At 33.6% G+C, this 14672-nt stretch overlaps 3 protein-coding genes and 1 long non-coding RNA gene across 5 annotated transcripts; all 4 read right to left on the bottom strand.

Annotated features, from left to right (window-relative positions):
• Positions 1 to 894: 894 nt before the first annotated feature.
• On the bottom strand, positions 895 to 3791 carry LOC110628261 (RNA polymerase II transcriptional coactivator KIWI). Its single transcript, XM_021774837.2, has 4 exons — positions 3566 to 3791; positions 3377 to 3482; positions 1286 to 1308; positions 895 to 1176 (listed from the first exon to the last, which is right to left on the bottom strand). The coding sequence occupies exons 1-4, from the start codon at positions 3692 to 3694 to the stop codon at positions 1120 to 1122; spliced, it is 315 nt and encodes a 104-aa protein (XP_021630529.1). The 5' UTR covers positions 3695 to 3791; the 3' UTR covers positions 895 to 1119.
• Positions 3792 to 4320: 529 nt separating this feature from the next.
• LOC110628401 (farnesylcysteine lyase) lies at positions 4321 to 9747 on the bottom strand. Its single transcript, XM_021775045.2, has 5 exons — positions 9064 to 9747; positions 8807 to 8980; positions 5751 to 6110; positions 5412 to 5587; positions 4321 to 4857 (listed from the first exon to the last, which is right to left on the bottom strand). The coding sequence occupies exons 1-5, from the start codon at positions 9730 to 9732 to the stop codon at positions 4590 to 4592; spliced, it is 1647 nt and encodes a 548-aa protein (XP_021630737.2). The 5' UTR covers positions 9733 to 9747; the 3' UTR covers positions 4321 to 4589.
• A 2527-nt stretch (positions 9748 to 12274) lies between these two features.
• LOC110627676 (protein phosphatase 1 regulatory subunit INH3) lies at positions 12275 to 12652 on the bottom strand. Its single transcript, XM_021774019.1, has one exon. It carries the CDS (start codon positions 12650 to 12652, stop codon positions 12275 to 12277), a length of 378 nt encoding a protein of 125 aa, XP_021629711.1.
• A 41-nt stretch (positions 12653 to 12693) lies between these two features.
• Positions 12694 to 14100, bottom strand: LOC110627344. Of its 2 annotated transcripts, none has more exons than XR_002489875.2 (4): positions 13967 to 14100; positions 13368 to 13417; positions 13112 to 13178; positions 12694 to 12776 (listed from the first exon to the last, which is right to left on the bottom strand). It is a non-coding gene; the product is annotated as an uncharacterized LOC110627344 (long non-coding RNA). The 2 variants fall into 2 exon arrangements; XR_006347983.1 differs by lacking the exon at positions 12694 to 12776 and adding an exon at positions 12783 to 12934 and having other exon boundaries at positions 13028 to 13178.
• Positions 14101 to 14672: the final 572 nt, after the last annotated feature.

Below are 14672 nucleotides of genomic sequence, written 5' to 3'. Positions count from 1 at the left end.
CAATATCTTATTTTATCTTTTGAAATTCAAAATAATATAAGAAAAAATAATTTTTTATAGAAAAATATTTAATTTTATTAATATATCTTATTTTATATATTAATTAAATACATAATCTATTGAAAAAAAAAACTATAGAGGAAAATTAGAAATCTAATTAATATGTATAATTTTTCATTTTAGAGTAAGAAATTTAAAGATTTCAAATATTAATCAGATATAAAATTATGTATCATCAAATTTAATTATATTAAAAAGAAAATTAAAAATTTTAATATTTACTATTATATATTATTAATATTCAATAATAAATTTCATTCGAGTAATTATATTTTTAGTAAGCGTTGGAGGCTGGTGATAATAATAAATATAATAAATAACATTTATTATGGACATATTAATTAGATATATTATTAAATATCAAAGTATAATTTAAAAATTAAAATAAAACTTAAACATAACTTTTTCATGACTTATTTTAAATTTAGTTCAGTTGGCTGCAATAAAAGACAAAATATCGTCCATAGCGTTTTGAGGGTCTGTGATCACTCGAACATGCTTTATCCCTGATAATTTAGCTACTGAATTGGCCTTGTCTTTACAAGATGCACAACCACCAGCACGAGATTTTTTAGGTTGTGCAAAATTAATACAATTAAATGAATTTAATTTAATACAAGATTCCTATAATGTTATTATTACTTTTTTTTTTTTTTTGCTTAAAAAGAAATGAAATCGAGCCTCAATGCTCACCGTGGTTCCAAGTTCCAATAGGTTATTCGCAGTTCCTGCATGGGGCATTTCATTGCATTTTATGTTAATTTCTGAGAAGTGGCTGCTGGAAACTTTGGGCGCTGGGGTAGACGACTAGTATCCAGAGACACATCAACCATATCAAGGCAAAAACACTGATAAGTAATTAATAACACAACTAGGCTATACGTTAGTCAAATGGTATTCTGACATGCCACTACATGATTAATAGCCTAAGCAAAACGTAATTGTCAACTTCAAGCAAATACAGAAAGGACATCTGCCTACTATATCCCACATCCTTGCAAACAAAACAAAAAGAACCTAAATCCTTGGAACTACAACCTACCGCCATCGCCAACGATCCTAAGAATCCGCAAGTGCCCTGTCAATTTCTTCAACGTGATCCCTGAGTACATTCCACTATACAAGAAGAAAACCAAATCAAAACAACTATCTGGCAAAAAAAATCAAAACAACTATTTTAAAACTAGAATCATTCAGAAAAAGCATCAAATTTGATTGATTGTACCTGATCCACACTTAACGATATACCTGGATCAAAATACAAACATGTCTGCGTGTCAGAATGTTGAAGGCATGGTATAAAGAAAGGAAATAAAAATAATAACCAAAAAAATGATGAGATTTCTTTCTTCCCCTTTTCTTATCTACCTCAACCCAAATGTGCAAATCATTTTCACTGCCCAGGCTTCCAAAGCAAAAAAAGCACTTAATGGCTAACCTAATGATGCTGGAATTCCCCAACATGTAGACCTTCAGATGAGATTATTAAACCAAGGAATATAAACTACTAACTTGCACATATAACTGCAAGAGAAAATTTAGCTTCTTAAACAAACTGTATAGGTTACGGCTGAGTTCAGCTATGAAAGGACCTAATAAGAAATGGGCTGTGCCTAAATCACCTCCAAAAACTAGCTTCAGAGGTGGGGGGAATTTAACAGAACTCAAGGTCTTGTTGATGAAAAGCAAGGAACTAAGACACAGTTGTCGAATTGAGAATCAAAAATTCAAAATTATAATTTTTTGATCAAGAATCGAGAATTGAATGAAATTGTAAGCTTTAGACAACTTTTGAAAAATCATCTGAAAGTAATATACACATAGGCATTTCCTATGAGCTTTACTAAAAGGTAATAAACATTTAATACTTCCAGATTTAGTTCATGCAATTCTTTTATGATTCTTAGCTACTCCTGATTCACAACTCATATCACTAGACTAATGAATTGACAGTCATACGAATCTAACAACACTGCTAAGACAGACAGTAGGCAGGCCCTGATGCCAATATGTAGGCCTTTGGCTTCATCATATTAGTGGTAATGAAATGCTTTAGCAATAGCATATTTCACAGCTAGAATCAATAACCTGACCTTTCTCAAGCATGATGAAGAAAACTAAATTACTGGGTTTGGTTAAAGAAGCCAATAAAAATTTTTTAAACATCAATCATCAACCAAAGCCTTCGACAAAGAAATGAGCTCCCTGTAACAGAACCCAACATTTCTCTGTTCCATGCTTTATAAAAGAACCTCCATCCCCTCATATATGATCAACTTGCATGCAATACAGATGTACTTCAGCTCTTCTGTACTAGCAGTAAGAAATCTTCCCTTTGTCATTAAACTGAAGATTGCGAAAAGGGATACATAACAAAGTACAAGGATAAAAGCATGTAATCTTAGTGAGTGTCCTCAAGGGTATATGGCCTTTCATATCCTGCTAGCCTCTTCCCCAATGTTTCCATTGTAAGGACCTATACAGATTTTTCCCTGACTGATGTAAAGGAAGATCTAGATAAGTCAAAAGAAACAACTTTACCATGCAACCCAATGCTCTCACCAAAATAATTTCATCAATGCCTTCACCACTAGAATCAACTCTTTTTCCAAATTCACCTTAAGATCACCTTGGTAAAATGTACCTCATCAAATTAATTACTCTAACATCTTGGGCATCTCTTTAGATAAAAATTAAATGGAATCATGTTTTGCCTTCATTCAGTTCAGTCACAATCCAATTCACAATTATAGACAAATTCATAAAACATACAGGACTAAGAATTCAAAGATTTACATTAGCACATATTGCACACATGGAAAAGAACATTCCATTAGATAAACCCTAAATATATTGTCTTATTGCCTTATTCTCAATCTTAGTCCACATGTTAGTGCACTGAACAGAGAATCATCAAAAGTTAAATCATAACATCTTCGGTTTCCATAGTTTAATTGAAGTTGAACTTTGAAAAGATAAATTTGAAGGACCCTTCTTTTCCTTCTTAAAACTTGTAAGTATAATAAAACTATATTAGCAACTATGTTTAAACGTATGACTTCAACTATGATTAACTAAAATTGCTAAATCGTATGGAATATTGAGATGAAACCTCCATAAGTAACTGAGACACCCGGTAGATTACATTATACAAATCAATATTCAGTTAAAACGTCAGTAAAAGTCTTATCGAATTCGAAACATAAGTTGCCACCAGTTTATGCTCAGCATCACCAGGAACATCCCTAGCCATAAGTCTGATTTAGATTAAAATATTATTAAAACCCTAAAGAAAAAAGGGAGATAAAAGAGGTACCCTTTTTGCCAGGCAATTGTTTGCCATCTTTGATATAGAACTCGCGAATGTCTATCCAGACCTTTCCTTGCCAGTTCCTCACTGTCACTCTTCTGTTCTTTGATATCTAGAAACCAAGAAAAATAATCATAGACCCTAGATTCACCCCATGGCGTGCATAAATAGAGGAATAACAAAAGAAACTCGCACCTCGCAAACGACTATGTCGTCAGAGTCGTCAGCAGACTCAGTCTTAGAAGATTTCTTGGGAGGAGCGTGGCCCTCCGAGTTATCATCCGATGCACACTCGTCATCCTTCCGCTTTCCTCTGCCAGACATTGCTAATGATCTCTCTTGTTTCTCTCTTTTGTCCGTCTAGTCTAGTCTCCGCTCTTTAACAGCATTTTGGTAAACATTTTGGAGCTAAACCCCACACCCGAAAAAAAAAAAGCCTGACGGGCCAAACTCAAAACCCGACTCAAAATGTAAAAAAATTGAAACACGCGGCGGTGCGTCGTTTAAAGGCCTAGGTGTTTTTTTAAGTAATAATAATAATAGTAATAATAATAATAATAATAATAATAATTATAAATCTGAGTTGTTTAACCAGTATGTTTTTTGTTCGTTTTTCATCGTGAAATTTTTAGATATAAATTTAATTAAACTAATGAGTTAAAAAGAAAACAGTATATTCTATTTTATAATTTCATGAAAAATAAAATACATTTATTACAATTTTATTTTTCTTTTTTTACTATTATACGAACAAGTTAAAACTCATTAGTTATTTATTATTTTTTAGCTTAAATAAATTATTAATACTCCTAATTACTTAGAAAAGCTTTTTAAATTCCTATAATTTTAAAATACTTAAATATTTATCATTTCCCCCTTCAATTTCCCTACTTTACTAATTTCTAAACTTAATTTAAATTTAATAAATTGAAAAAATGAAAGTCGAGTGCTTGATTAAGTAGAATTTTATTTAACAAAGTAACCACATAGGTATTCTGATGTCATACTCTCTACATTTGGCACAACATCCGAAATCCTTTGATACAACTTCAAAGGCCTTTTGACACAATTCTTTGCTCACACCATAAGATCTTATAAATTTTACTGGTGATTTTGTCTCAAACGGGGCACCGACACCTGGGTATCCGAGTGTATTATAGAAGAACCCTTTTACACTCTCCTACCTTATTCACAGCCCCGTTGTGTTTACACATTTCAATCACAAATCTGAATGCAACAACTTATCATCAGAAAAGGAGCTCATTAAGTTGGATGACCTTGAGGATCCCTCGCCGAAATGTCTGGACAGGATGAGTCGTGCTACATTCTCAGCTGCCACGGCACTTGTTTCCATGGTGCTAGCTGCATTCTCAAAGGCATTCGCATAGTACAACTGCTTACCATCCAAAATAAAAGGGGCAAATACTTCAGGAGCTTTATAATGAGGGTAAGCAGCCCAGTTTATTCTTATAGTCTCCTTCCTCACACTGTAAGCAGCAACAGTAAATTATCAGTACATAACAGTTAAAACAGGTTTTCTATAGGTAGTTTAACAAGGGTGTTCTATCCTTGGCCCTAGGTGCAGTCTAGAGGTGACTATAGACTGGGTTTAGAGGACAAAAAGCTTAAATGCAAAGTCTTTTAAATTTGTTTTCTCCTTCTGCAAGGATAAACCAAAAATTTAAAACTGCATCATGTTGAATACATCTTTGCCAGGGATGCCTTGGGTCTTAAGCAAGGCCTAAAGCTTAGAAGCCATGAAGTGAAATTGAATCCCCACTGTGATAATGGCACCAGAAGTCCTAAATGTATACCCCTTTTAAAATTAAGTCCTAATAAGTTTTCTTGTAAGACTTCTAGTGTCATTATCACAGATCCTCCCAGATTACAAGCTATATTGATTTTACTAGAAGTGCGTTAGTAGTGGAATAATAAGCATATTCTGCAATGGCATAAAACAACTTCTGGAAACTGAAAACGCTATTTATGCAATTTCAAGGAACTTTTTAATGTTTCATCTCCACTATGTTGAAAACGCTACCTAAAAATGCTCTCAAGTAATGAATCAGGCATTGCTTTCCGAGAGAATATTTTGTAAGTCATATCAGTCTCATTGTGTTGCTTGAGAACAGAAATGCTTGAGAATGGAAGGTCAGGCTCCTCAATGGTGCCCACCAGTTCTGGAATTTCTGATACAGTTTGCAGGCCAAAGTATCCCTTCGTACACAGTAGAACATCAGAATTTGTAATAAAGGAAATAGGATCTATTAAAGCATGCAGAGAAATGCTGTAGGTGAAACAACAATAAAAAAATATTAGGCATTTCTTTAATGGAAAGTTTCAATGGTACTATAATATTCATAATTGAGAGGATACTTACAGGGTTTAGGAGGCCCCGCACAAAAGTTGCATGTGTGTGTTGTAAATGACGCTCAGGAATTGATATTGGAGGTGTAAATTGAATATTCAACTCATCTAGTGGTGTAGCAATAGCTGTGACTTCACACATGTAACTCCTTCCCTTAGTAGAGCTCAGCTCATAATATTCCCCCAGATTAAAGATGGAATATATTTCTTCATGGAGGTGCAATTCAACATCTGATCTATTAATTAGCCCACTAGCCATTTGCCGGTTCCCTCCTTCAATGGACCACAAACCTCCACCAGACCCTGCCAAGGAAACTGCTCCGGCAAGTCCACTGATATAAACACTTTGACCATAATTAATTCTTGTAATGACCTGCACATAATTCAACAAAATATCAAATTGTAATAACATTTTTGTCAACAAAACTATTCCACTTCTGATCAATTTCCAAATTTTGGCATAATGTCAATAAGTTTCAACAACATTCTCAGTTTTCAGAGTGCACAAGAACCAGTATTCTACTTCATTGCTGCATGTGCTTCTGCCTTGACAAGTTCAATAAAAGAACAACTCGAGAAACAAAGAGGTCAGCAAAATTTCAGTTTTAACATAATATTACATGCCAGTGTGGAACTGTTTGCTAAGAGGACACAGATACCGTTGCCTACCTGCAATAAATGATATTTGTCTTGTTCTTATCTTTGAACCAAAACAGACTCTCCAGACAATGAAAAAAGAATTCAAACAAAAGGGAGTCTCTCTAGTTGAGAAAATATGATGTTTATTGGTTCCATTTTTGGCCAAAAATTGAAAACATGCATAAAAATACAGTTTGAAAGTGAAAAATGACCAACCCAGAAAAACAGTTATCATGTATGCCACATTCTTTCAAAGACAAGAAGAAGATATACTTATTGTAAAAAATTAAATCTGTCCTCTCCTTGCTGCTGACAAACAAGCTGAGAACAACAGTATCTTTTTTCCCCTTTTCTGCTGTTTTCTTTTCCTTTTTCCTTATATACTGTTATACTAACAAATACAAGAACTGATAGAGTCCAGCAATTTATCTTCCTTTTTTTAAATTTATGCTAATGAAAAAGTAATAGGACAACTAAATTCCAACGATTGAGTTACCCGTAATCATAAATCATAGAATTTTTCAATTGTTAAAGCATATCCTATGGGCTATGTCTTGGTGCAATCACAACATATGTTCAAATTGACAATAATTTGAAAATCCACATGGAAATTTTTACAAAAAAATTCCTAAATGCCTTCATAACCATGTGACAATGCCATGCACTAGCTAGGTGTTTATTAACAATATCAAATAGGAAAATTGATGCAATATTCATCCTCTCAAAGCCTCTGAAGAGTGTTGCCCCTTTTTTTTAATCAAATACTTTTTGAATGGGTTTTTTCTGCTCATTAATGCTGCTGTGATGGCATCTGGCAACAGAGAAGGAACATAGCCTTCTATGAGAAGCAATTGTAAATTCCAAAACAAGGTTAAAACATTAAAAAGAAGAAGAAAAGGAAGAAAATGTGAATTTGGGTTACAAATATAGCAAATATAAATGGTAAATTCCATTTGTTAAAAATTTAAAAGAAGAAGAGAAGGAAGAAAAAGCAAGTTTGGGTATTACAATATAGCCAATATGTAAAATAGTCATTATTTAAAAAAAATGTCCTGACATGTAACCATAGACATATCTTTTGAAATAATTTAAAATGTCTAAGCAAATATAACTTTTTATATGCACACCATATTATGCTCCAAAGAATGCCACATATTACTAAAAAAAAAAGCAAGTGAATACTTCCTTCTTATCAAAGCCTTCAAACCAAACCAACTAAAAATTTCTTACATTAAGAAACCTCTTGATCACCAACTATGACCAAAAGCCTATTCAACACATCCCATATCACAAAATAAATAAGGATCTTGTTCCAGAAGCTCCAAGCATATACTGTACTTCACTCTATTTCAGTTTGATAATGAAACTCCAATCCGTGTTGATTGGCTAACAAAAATTTTTGATCAGTTGCAACTGAATCACTGCACACAAATCTGAAAAGTGGGCACCAAAAAATCTTACAATATCCAACACGAATGAGTATAGCTTTAAGCAGGTTCTAAGACAAACAATGTTATGCACAAAGAAATCATGCTGTATTAAGAACAACAACTGAGGTCCCAGTGTCGATTACAAACACAAAAAAACAAAAAAAACAAAAACAAAAACAAAAACAAAAAAACAAAAAAGAAGCTGGTGCTTTTGAATTGACAACAGGACAAGTAAGAATCTGTACGCTCTGAAGTTTATTAAAAATTAATTGGTTGCAAAAGATTGGAACTTTAACAGAAAATTCCACCAGCAAATGTATGGAGAGGCATCCCCACATTCAAGGAAAAATTAAACAGAAATTACTTTTTTCTTTATACTCATTTCTAATTTTATGAGCTGAGCTAACACCCATATAAGTTTTGACTTTTGGAAAGATGACCTTCTCGCTTGTCCAATTGCCTCACCATGATCATAGCATGGCTGATCATCACACCATCTCGACTGTCAACAATGCTTCAGCCCTTTATCTAGGAGGTTAGAAATATGACCCCCCAAGCTACCGAGGCAAACAATTACTTTATATAAAAAACAGAATCTGATTCACGTCCATTTTCTTTAGTTCCTTTCTCCTTTCTTCCATTTGGAGCATCTTCCCAATTCCCATCCTCATCAGTTCAACTCTCATTTCCCAAAGACCCTAACCTATAATTAGATCCTTCCACTATTAGATAACGTGTATTCAGGCTTCTCAAGTACAACGAAAGCAGCGGTTCTAATAATTTGCTGGATTTTTTTTTCCTTTTCTCCATCTCAAGATCGTGAAAGAAATACAAGTTCAAAATTTTCTTTATTTGATTTTATGACCCAAGGCTTTCTATTACTTTAGAATCGAAGTGACTTTTATAGGAATGAGGAAAGAAAATAAAATATGAATCAAAAGAGCGTTATAACTAAGAAAATGCCAGGCTAATTTGAAGGAAACAACGTTGCGATGCTTACGGTAACAAGTTCTTGAACCAATAGAGGAGTCAATGCAACATTCACCAATTCATCGTGTAAAGTGCAAGTAGTTAGATTGTACAAACCAGCCCACTTAAGCATCTCATCTACAGTCTCGAAAGTGGGTCTCGTTTCAAAGCTCTGGTAATACTTCAAAAACTTATTCACAGTAACCTGCATCACAAACAACAATGACCTATAGCTTGTTTTTTATTTACAAAAGAAACGAAAATAAACTCATCATTAGTACAAATAACCTCAACGAAGCTGTTCATTTTGAAAAGCGAGAAGCCGTAGCGCAATAACATGTAAAGAGAATTAGCAAAGGAGACTATCTTCTGCACAAACGGATTCTTAGAATGAGAAGTAACTGTTTTGAACACAAACTTGCTACCATTCCAAATACCCAGAGACAAAGAGCTCTCAGAAGTGGGAGGTGTCCTTGGTTTCAAATTAAGCAATCTAGTGAAATTGGAGGCGTGATAATTCAATGGATGAAGAATGGAGGCACCGGCCTCGAAGGTCTCACCGGAGATTGTGACAGTGGCCATGCGGCCTCCGACGATGTCGTTTCGCTCGAAAAGGAGTATACGAGCGGCGGAAGACGGAGAGTTGGGAGGGGAGTAACTGCGGAGAAAGTGAGCAAGGGAGGAGCCAGCGATGCCGCTGCCGATGATGCATATGGTGGGGGAAGAAATGGATTGGGATTGGGATTGGGATTGGGATTGGGAGTGGGAGTGGGTGAAGAGAGCAAATAGATAGATGATGATTGGGAGTATGGAAGACATATTTGGTGCTAGACGAAGAATAGGGGAACAACTAAAATCATCGTTTAAATTTAATTTCCAATTTAAGCCGAGCAGCGTGACTCGTGGTTTAACATGGAGTCTTGACTTTGACAAATAAATAATGGTTGTGCTGCGCATTGCACAACTCAGTAGCAACAGCAAGTTTTTTTTTATTATTATTATTTTTTAAAAATGATTTTCTTAAACACAATAAATAATTATCAGCAGCAGCAACATCCCTTTCTGTTCCAGAGCTTCCATCTACTTAGGCACAGTAAGATGAACAGTTAGTTATTAGTGAGCATCTCTTGTTTGATCTTAATAACTAAGCGTTGGTGAAATATTTTTTAGTTACATAATAAAAAATCATAGCAGAGAATACGGGAACAAATATAAAAAGATAATCTTCTTTTTTTAAAATAAATTAAAAATAAAAATTCATTTTGCTTGGTCGATCCTCGGAGGATTGTTTTGTAATAAGTGCACAATGTCCTCTGAGATATAAGGCCTCCCTACTGTAACAGCAGGCTATCCAAAAGAATTCCCCATCCTTCCTCTATACCAATTCCAACATCTTTGATCAAACTGGAATAAATGAACTCACTAACAAAATCACCAAAATCAAAATACGTACAAATATTAAAAATAGAAATTACACACGCTAACATACGTATATATAAAAACATGTACAGGACTTTGGTAACCAAAATTTATAAATTTCCTTAAATTAGTTTTTTCTTTAAAATGAAGACCATTTATAAAAAAAAAAATTATTTGATTTTGTTTTCATTCGCTATTTATAATCATCTTGCTTTCTGCAATCGCTATTTATAAACATCTGCGATCTCATCCCATCTCAGAAAGAAAGGCAAGGAAGTTTACTTGTCAATCAGTTGTGTAGAAAAATCCATTAGCAAGCAACCTTTACCACCCACCATTTTGTAGCAACTTTTAGCATAATAGTAGCTACTCACATCACACCAATCATACCAATACATTTGAGATGCTGAGCCTGCAACATTGTCTTCCTTTGTTTTTTTTTTTTCAACCAAACGAGTGAAAAAACAATTAACATTCTGGATGAATACAAAAATCAAGCCAGAAAGTCTAAATCAGGAGGGGGAATGTATGATCAAAGTTTTCATCTTTGGTCAGCGTAGCTCATCTACTCCACTTCTCAATGCCATTTCAAAGTTTTTGCTGACAACGGTAACTAACTAATTATTTATTCACATTAGAAATCAGTCATGTTTAAATGGTTCTATCAACTTAAATCATACAATTTGAAATAACAACAAAACCAAATCCAACATGAAAAAGCGCTGACAATCTCAAGTGCCCTTTGGACATGATAAACTACTTAACAAATGAGGTTTACAGTGCCATATTGAACTCCATCACTCATCTCTTCTAATATCATACTGAGCTTTGGATAACAGTTGTTAGCAATCTAATCATAGGCATCGCTCCACTTGCATTATAACCATACATAACAATAAAATACAACTCCCAATAGAATTATTCCAGAAACTGTCAACTTCCCTATTTATCATAAGAATCTTTGGCATTAATAAAGCTAGAGACACATGAGAAATCCTGCAAAAGGAATTTCAAGAAAATGAAAACCAAAAGTTAGAGATTTCTACTCAAAATCAAGGGCCAAAATCTTAGTAAAAAAATTTTCATAACCAAAGTCAGAGACCAAAGAGGGTGAGTGTCACAAAGGAGAGCATATCATGGAAGAGCTAGGCCCAAGAAAGGGGAAGAAGTCATAAGTTCTAACAAAATACGGCATATCTCATTCTCAAAACCTCATTTGATAAAAATTGAACACATCAAAGACTGTAATTTTAAATGCAATAAATGCAAATTACAGATAACTACTAATGAAATTTCAAGTTTCAAAATAAGAAAGAAAACAGTGAAGCCAGTGTCAACAAAGGAGAAGATGCAGTGAATGAGAATTTTACACAAACTAAAGAATTTATGCATCTTTTTTTTTAAATAATAATAATAATAAAGCAGGGTACTTGTAAACCCCAAATTTTGCTATCCCCGGGAACTTACATATCCGAGGTAGTGAAAAGTCCGATGATGAAAATTTAAGATGATTCTGAAGCATATAAAAGCAATGCAAAGATGATATGAGATGTTCTATGTAATAAAAATAAATAAAAAATATGAAATGAATAATTTCAGTGTCGGCAGGCGTAGTGAGCCCCACTTGAGACATGGAGACCCATTGCTTCGTTAGGGCTTAATCTTAAATATGTTCTGTCCATTTTGTATCTAAAAACGTTTGCGGTTGAGATAAATCAAGACAAGATCCATTAAACTCTCTTTTTTATGCCGATTCAGCCATTGTCCATTTTAGGTGGATTGACTTCCCATTGAATGCCAATATCAATTTGTTGAATTAAGCTAAACCGTTACGAGCAAGCTGTATTCAAATTAAAGCCATTATGGGTAATCTAAACCTCTGAACAAACATCAAATCAATTTTGCTAAATTAATAAAAGATTCAGGAAGAAAATCTTTTGTTAAGGAATCCAAAATCCTAAACATTTCCAAATATTAGAAAGCTAATATTGACCAACACAATTAATATCAACAGTAATCAATATCCCAATACTTGTTTTGTTAAAAGAAATCATTTCAATACTTACAAAGAAAAATGCAATCAACCAGCCACTGAATTCAAATTGCCACAATTGCCCTTGGAAGAACAGGCGCCATCAGATTTGTGATCATGATTATGATCATCATCATCATCGCTGTAATCTTCATCAAAGGGCTTTTCCTTATGGAAGATGCAACATTTTTTGGAGCTCTTCTTCTTCATGAACTCATTGTCAACAGTGCCCTCTTTCCAAGTGACCTTCTTCTTCTTCCGAATTACTCCCCCCTTACCCTTACTTCCTCCTTCCTCACTCCCATCCGAACAGACATTTAGCCGCAAAACCAGAGATTGAGGTTGTTGTTGCTGCTGTTGTTGGCCAGGATTTTCCATGGTGACAGTGGTGGTGATAGTGGAAGAAGACGATGATGTTTGTCTCATTATGGCAGTGCAGGTTGTGGTGCTGCTCATGGGCTGAACCATCATGCAATTGGGAAATTGTGCAAAGCCTCAAAAGCAGAAATAATAGGAGCTATGGAGCAAAACAAGTACTAGTAGACAATACCTAACAAATATGAGAGCAAGAAATCATCAATTCAGCATAAGATTATTACATGACATGAAGAACTAATAATCACATTTACCCCATTCCATTCAACATCAGAAACTTTTAAATCATCATGAAAATCCAGCAAAACTTATCATTGATCCATCCAATTAACGCTAGGGTTCAATAAGAAGGGCCAGTAAGCAAAGATAGGTTTTTCTTTAAAAAAAATCAATTAATTGATTAAGCAAATGAATAGCATCCATTACCATAGCTAGAAAAAGAAAATACAGTCGCAAACAGCTATAAGCCTAAAGATTCGCCCATGCCTAGCTAGACAAACATACAAATACCTTGTGGGCAGGACAACTTCTTCTCTTTCCTAGGTATCCCCACCTTGTAAAACCCAATTCTTCTTCACTGCAAAAGAAACAGAACACAGACCCCGTGCCAACAAATCATAAGAAAACAGGATTCACAATCAGAAGTCTCCGTATAATATTAGAAAATATATAAAAGAAAGCCCAAAGCAAGAGAACTCAACCATTAATTTATAACTTAGGCCAGCAATAAGCATAGATGGAGGAGATGAGGGATTGAGTGAAGAACCTGGCTGTGGATTGAGATGATGAATGCAGCAAACGAAGGAAAGCAAAAACCTATAAGAAATTGGTATATGTGGTGAGAAAGGAAGCAAACCCAGTCCTCTGTAAGAAACAACTAATTAACAGGTAATCTATTCATTTTATCAACATTAACGCAAAGTTATCAATGGATTCTATAATTAGGAATCGAAGAATTAAAAAATAAAAATGAAGTCTCAAATAAAATTGGCAAAAAAATTCAAGAAGTTGCACAATCCCATGCAATCATAGTCATTACACATGGTCTTCTCTTATTATATTAATAGCAAGAAACAAAAGCCAATTATAATTTAAACGGATTCATTCTCTCCCATGAGAAATGCAGAAAACAGACAATACATCAAAATGGAGTGCAAAGTAAAGCAGTTGCATAAAAATGAAAAGGCATAAACAATGAAACAATCAACTCAAGACAACCCATAAAATTTGGGATGGGGGCAAAGGGGGACAGATGGGTGGGATTAAGTTTACCTACAGAATTAGGGTAAGATTAATGAAGAACTGCACGCTGACAATTTTGAGATGTATCTGTGCATTTGCGCAAGATGGACAATTGAGCTTTACCTTATATAAAAGTCCGCTGCTCTAAGGAAGGTGAAGACGAATTGCAGAGTCGCTTTCTCGAAGGGGACGCAAAAATTTACGTTTGAAGAACAAAAACTGGCAACTTTACACACACATATATATAATCAAATGGACGTTCTCCAAAAACAAAAAAAAAAAAAAAAAAATTAATGTAAACGGGTAAATGAAAAATATTAGGTTTAAAAAAATAAATTTCGGAATTTTTAATTAATTTGTTTTATAAAAATCAATGAATTTAAAGAAAAAAAAAGCTCTTTTTTATAAAAAAACAAGGGATTTAATTCGAATTTAAAACTTTTTAAAATATATTTATCATCAAATGAAGCTTATACAAAAAAAAACTCTTTTCTAAATCAATTTATTCTTTGTATAATTCTATAATTCATGTGAATAATAAACTCAATTAATTTTAATTATTTACCGTAAATGATAAATTATTATAGATACATTTAACAATTGCATTAGACTTTAATTATTTTCACTTTTATATATACAAAAAATTTCTCCCAATTAAAAGCCTTATTTTTCTTTATCAAAACAATAGCATTACTTACCCATTACTTCTAAAAACCTTTTTTATAAACCATTGTATTTATAGAAGAAAAGATTAAATTAATAGCATTTACGGTTCAAAAGATTTTACTATCTCACTTTAAAAATAAATTTTAAAAATAATTACCAAACA

Source organism: Manihot esculenta, chromosome 12, assembly GCF_001659605.2.
Source record: "Manihot esculenta cultivar AM560-2 chromosome 12, M.esculenta_v8, whole genome shotgun sequence".
In the NCBI taxonomy this organism is placed as follows: Eukaryota; Viridiplantae; Streptophyta; class Magnoliopsida; order Malpighiales; family Euphorbiaceae; genus Manihot; species Manihot esculenta.
This window is presented reverse-complemented; position numbering and strand designations above follow the sequence as displayed.

Coding starts and splice junctions, on each gene's coding strand:
- LOC110628261 (XM_021774837.2), bottom strand. CDS start 3,694: ATGTCTGGCAGAGGAAAGCGGAAGGATGACGAGTGTGCATCGGATGAT. Junction 3,483..3,565: donor ACGACATAGTCGTTTGCGAG/GTGCGAGTTTCT, acceptor CTTGGTTTCTAG/ATATCAAAGAACAGAAGAGT. Junction 1,309..3,376: donor ACAATTGCCTGGCAAAAAGG/GTACCTCTTTTA, acceptor ATTTTGATCCAG/GTATATCGTTAAGTGTGGAT.
- LOC110628401 (XM_021775045.2), bottom strand. CDS start 9,732: ATGCGCAGCACAACCATTATTTATTTGTCAAAGTCAAGACTCCATGTT. Junction 8,981..9,063: donor AAATGAACAGCTTCGTTGAG/GTTATTTGTACT, acceptor TTTGTGATGCAG/GTTACTGTGAATAAGTTTTT. Junction 6,111..8,806: donor TGGTTCAAGAACTTGTTACC/GTAAGCATCGCA, acceptor AATTATGTGCAG/GTCATTACAAGAATTAATTA.
- LOC110627676 (XM_021774019.1), bottom strand. CDS start 12,652: ATGAGACAAACATCATCGTCTTCTTCCACTATCACCACCACTGTCACC.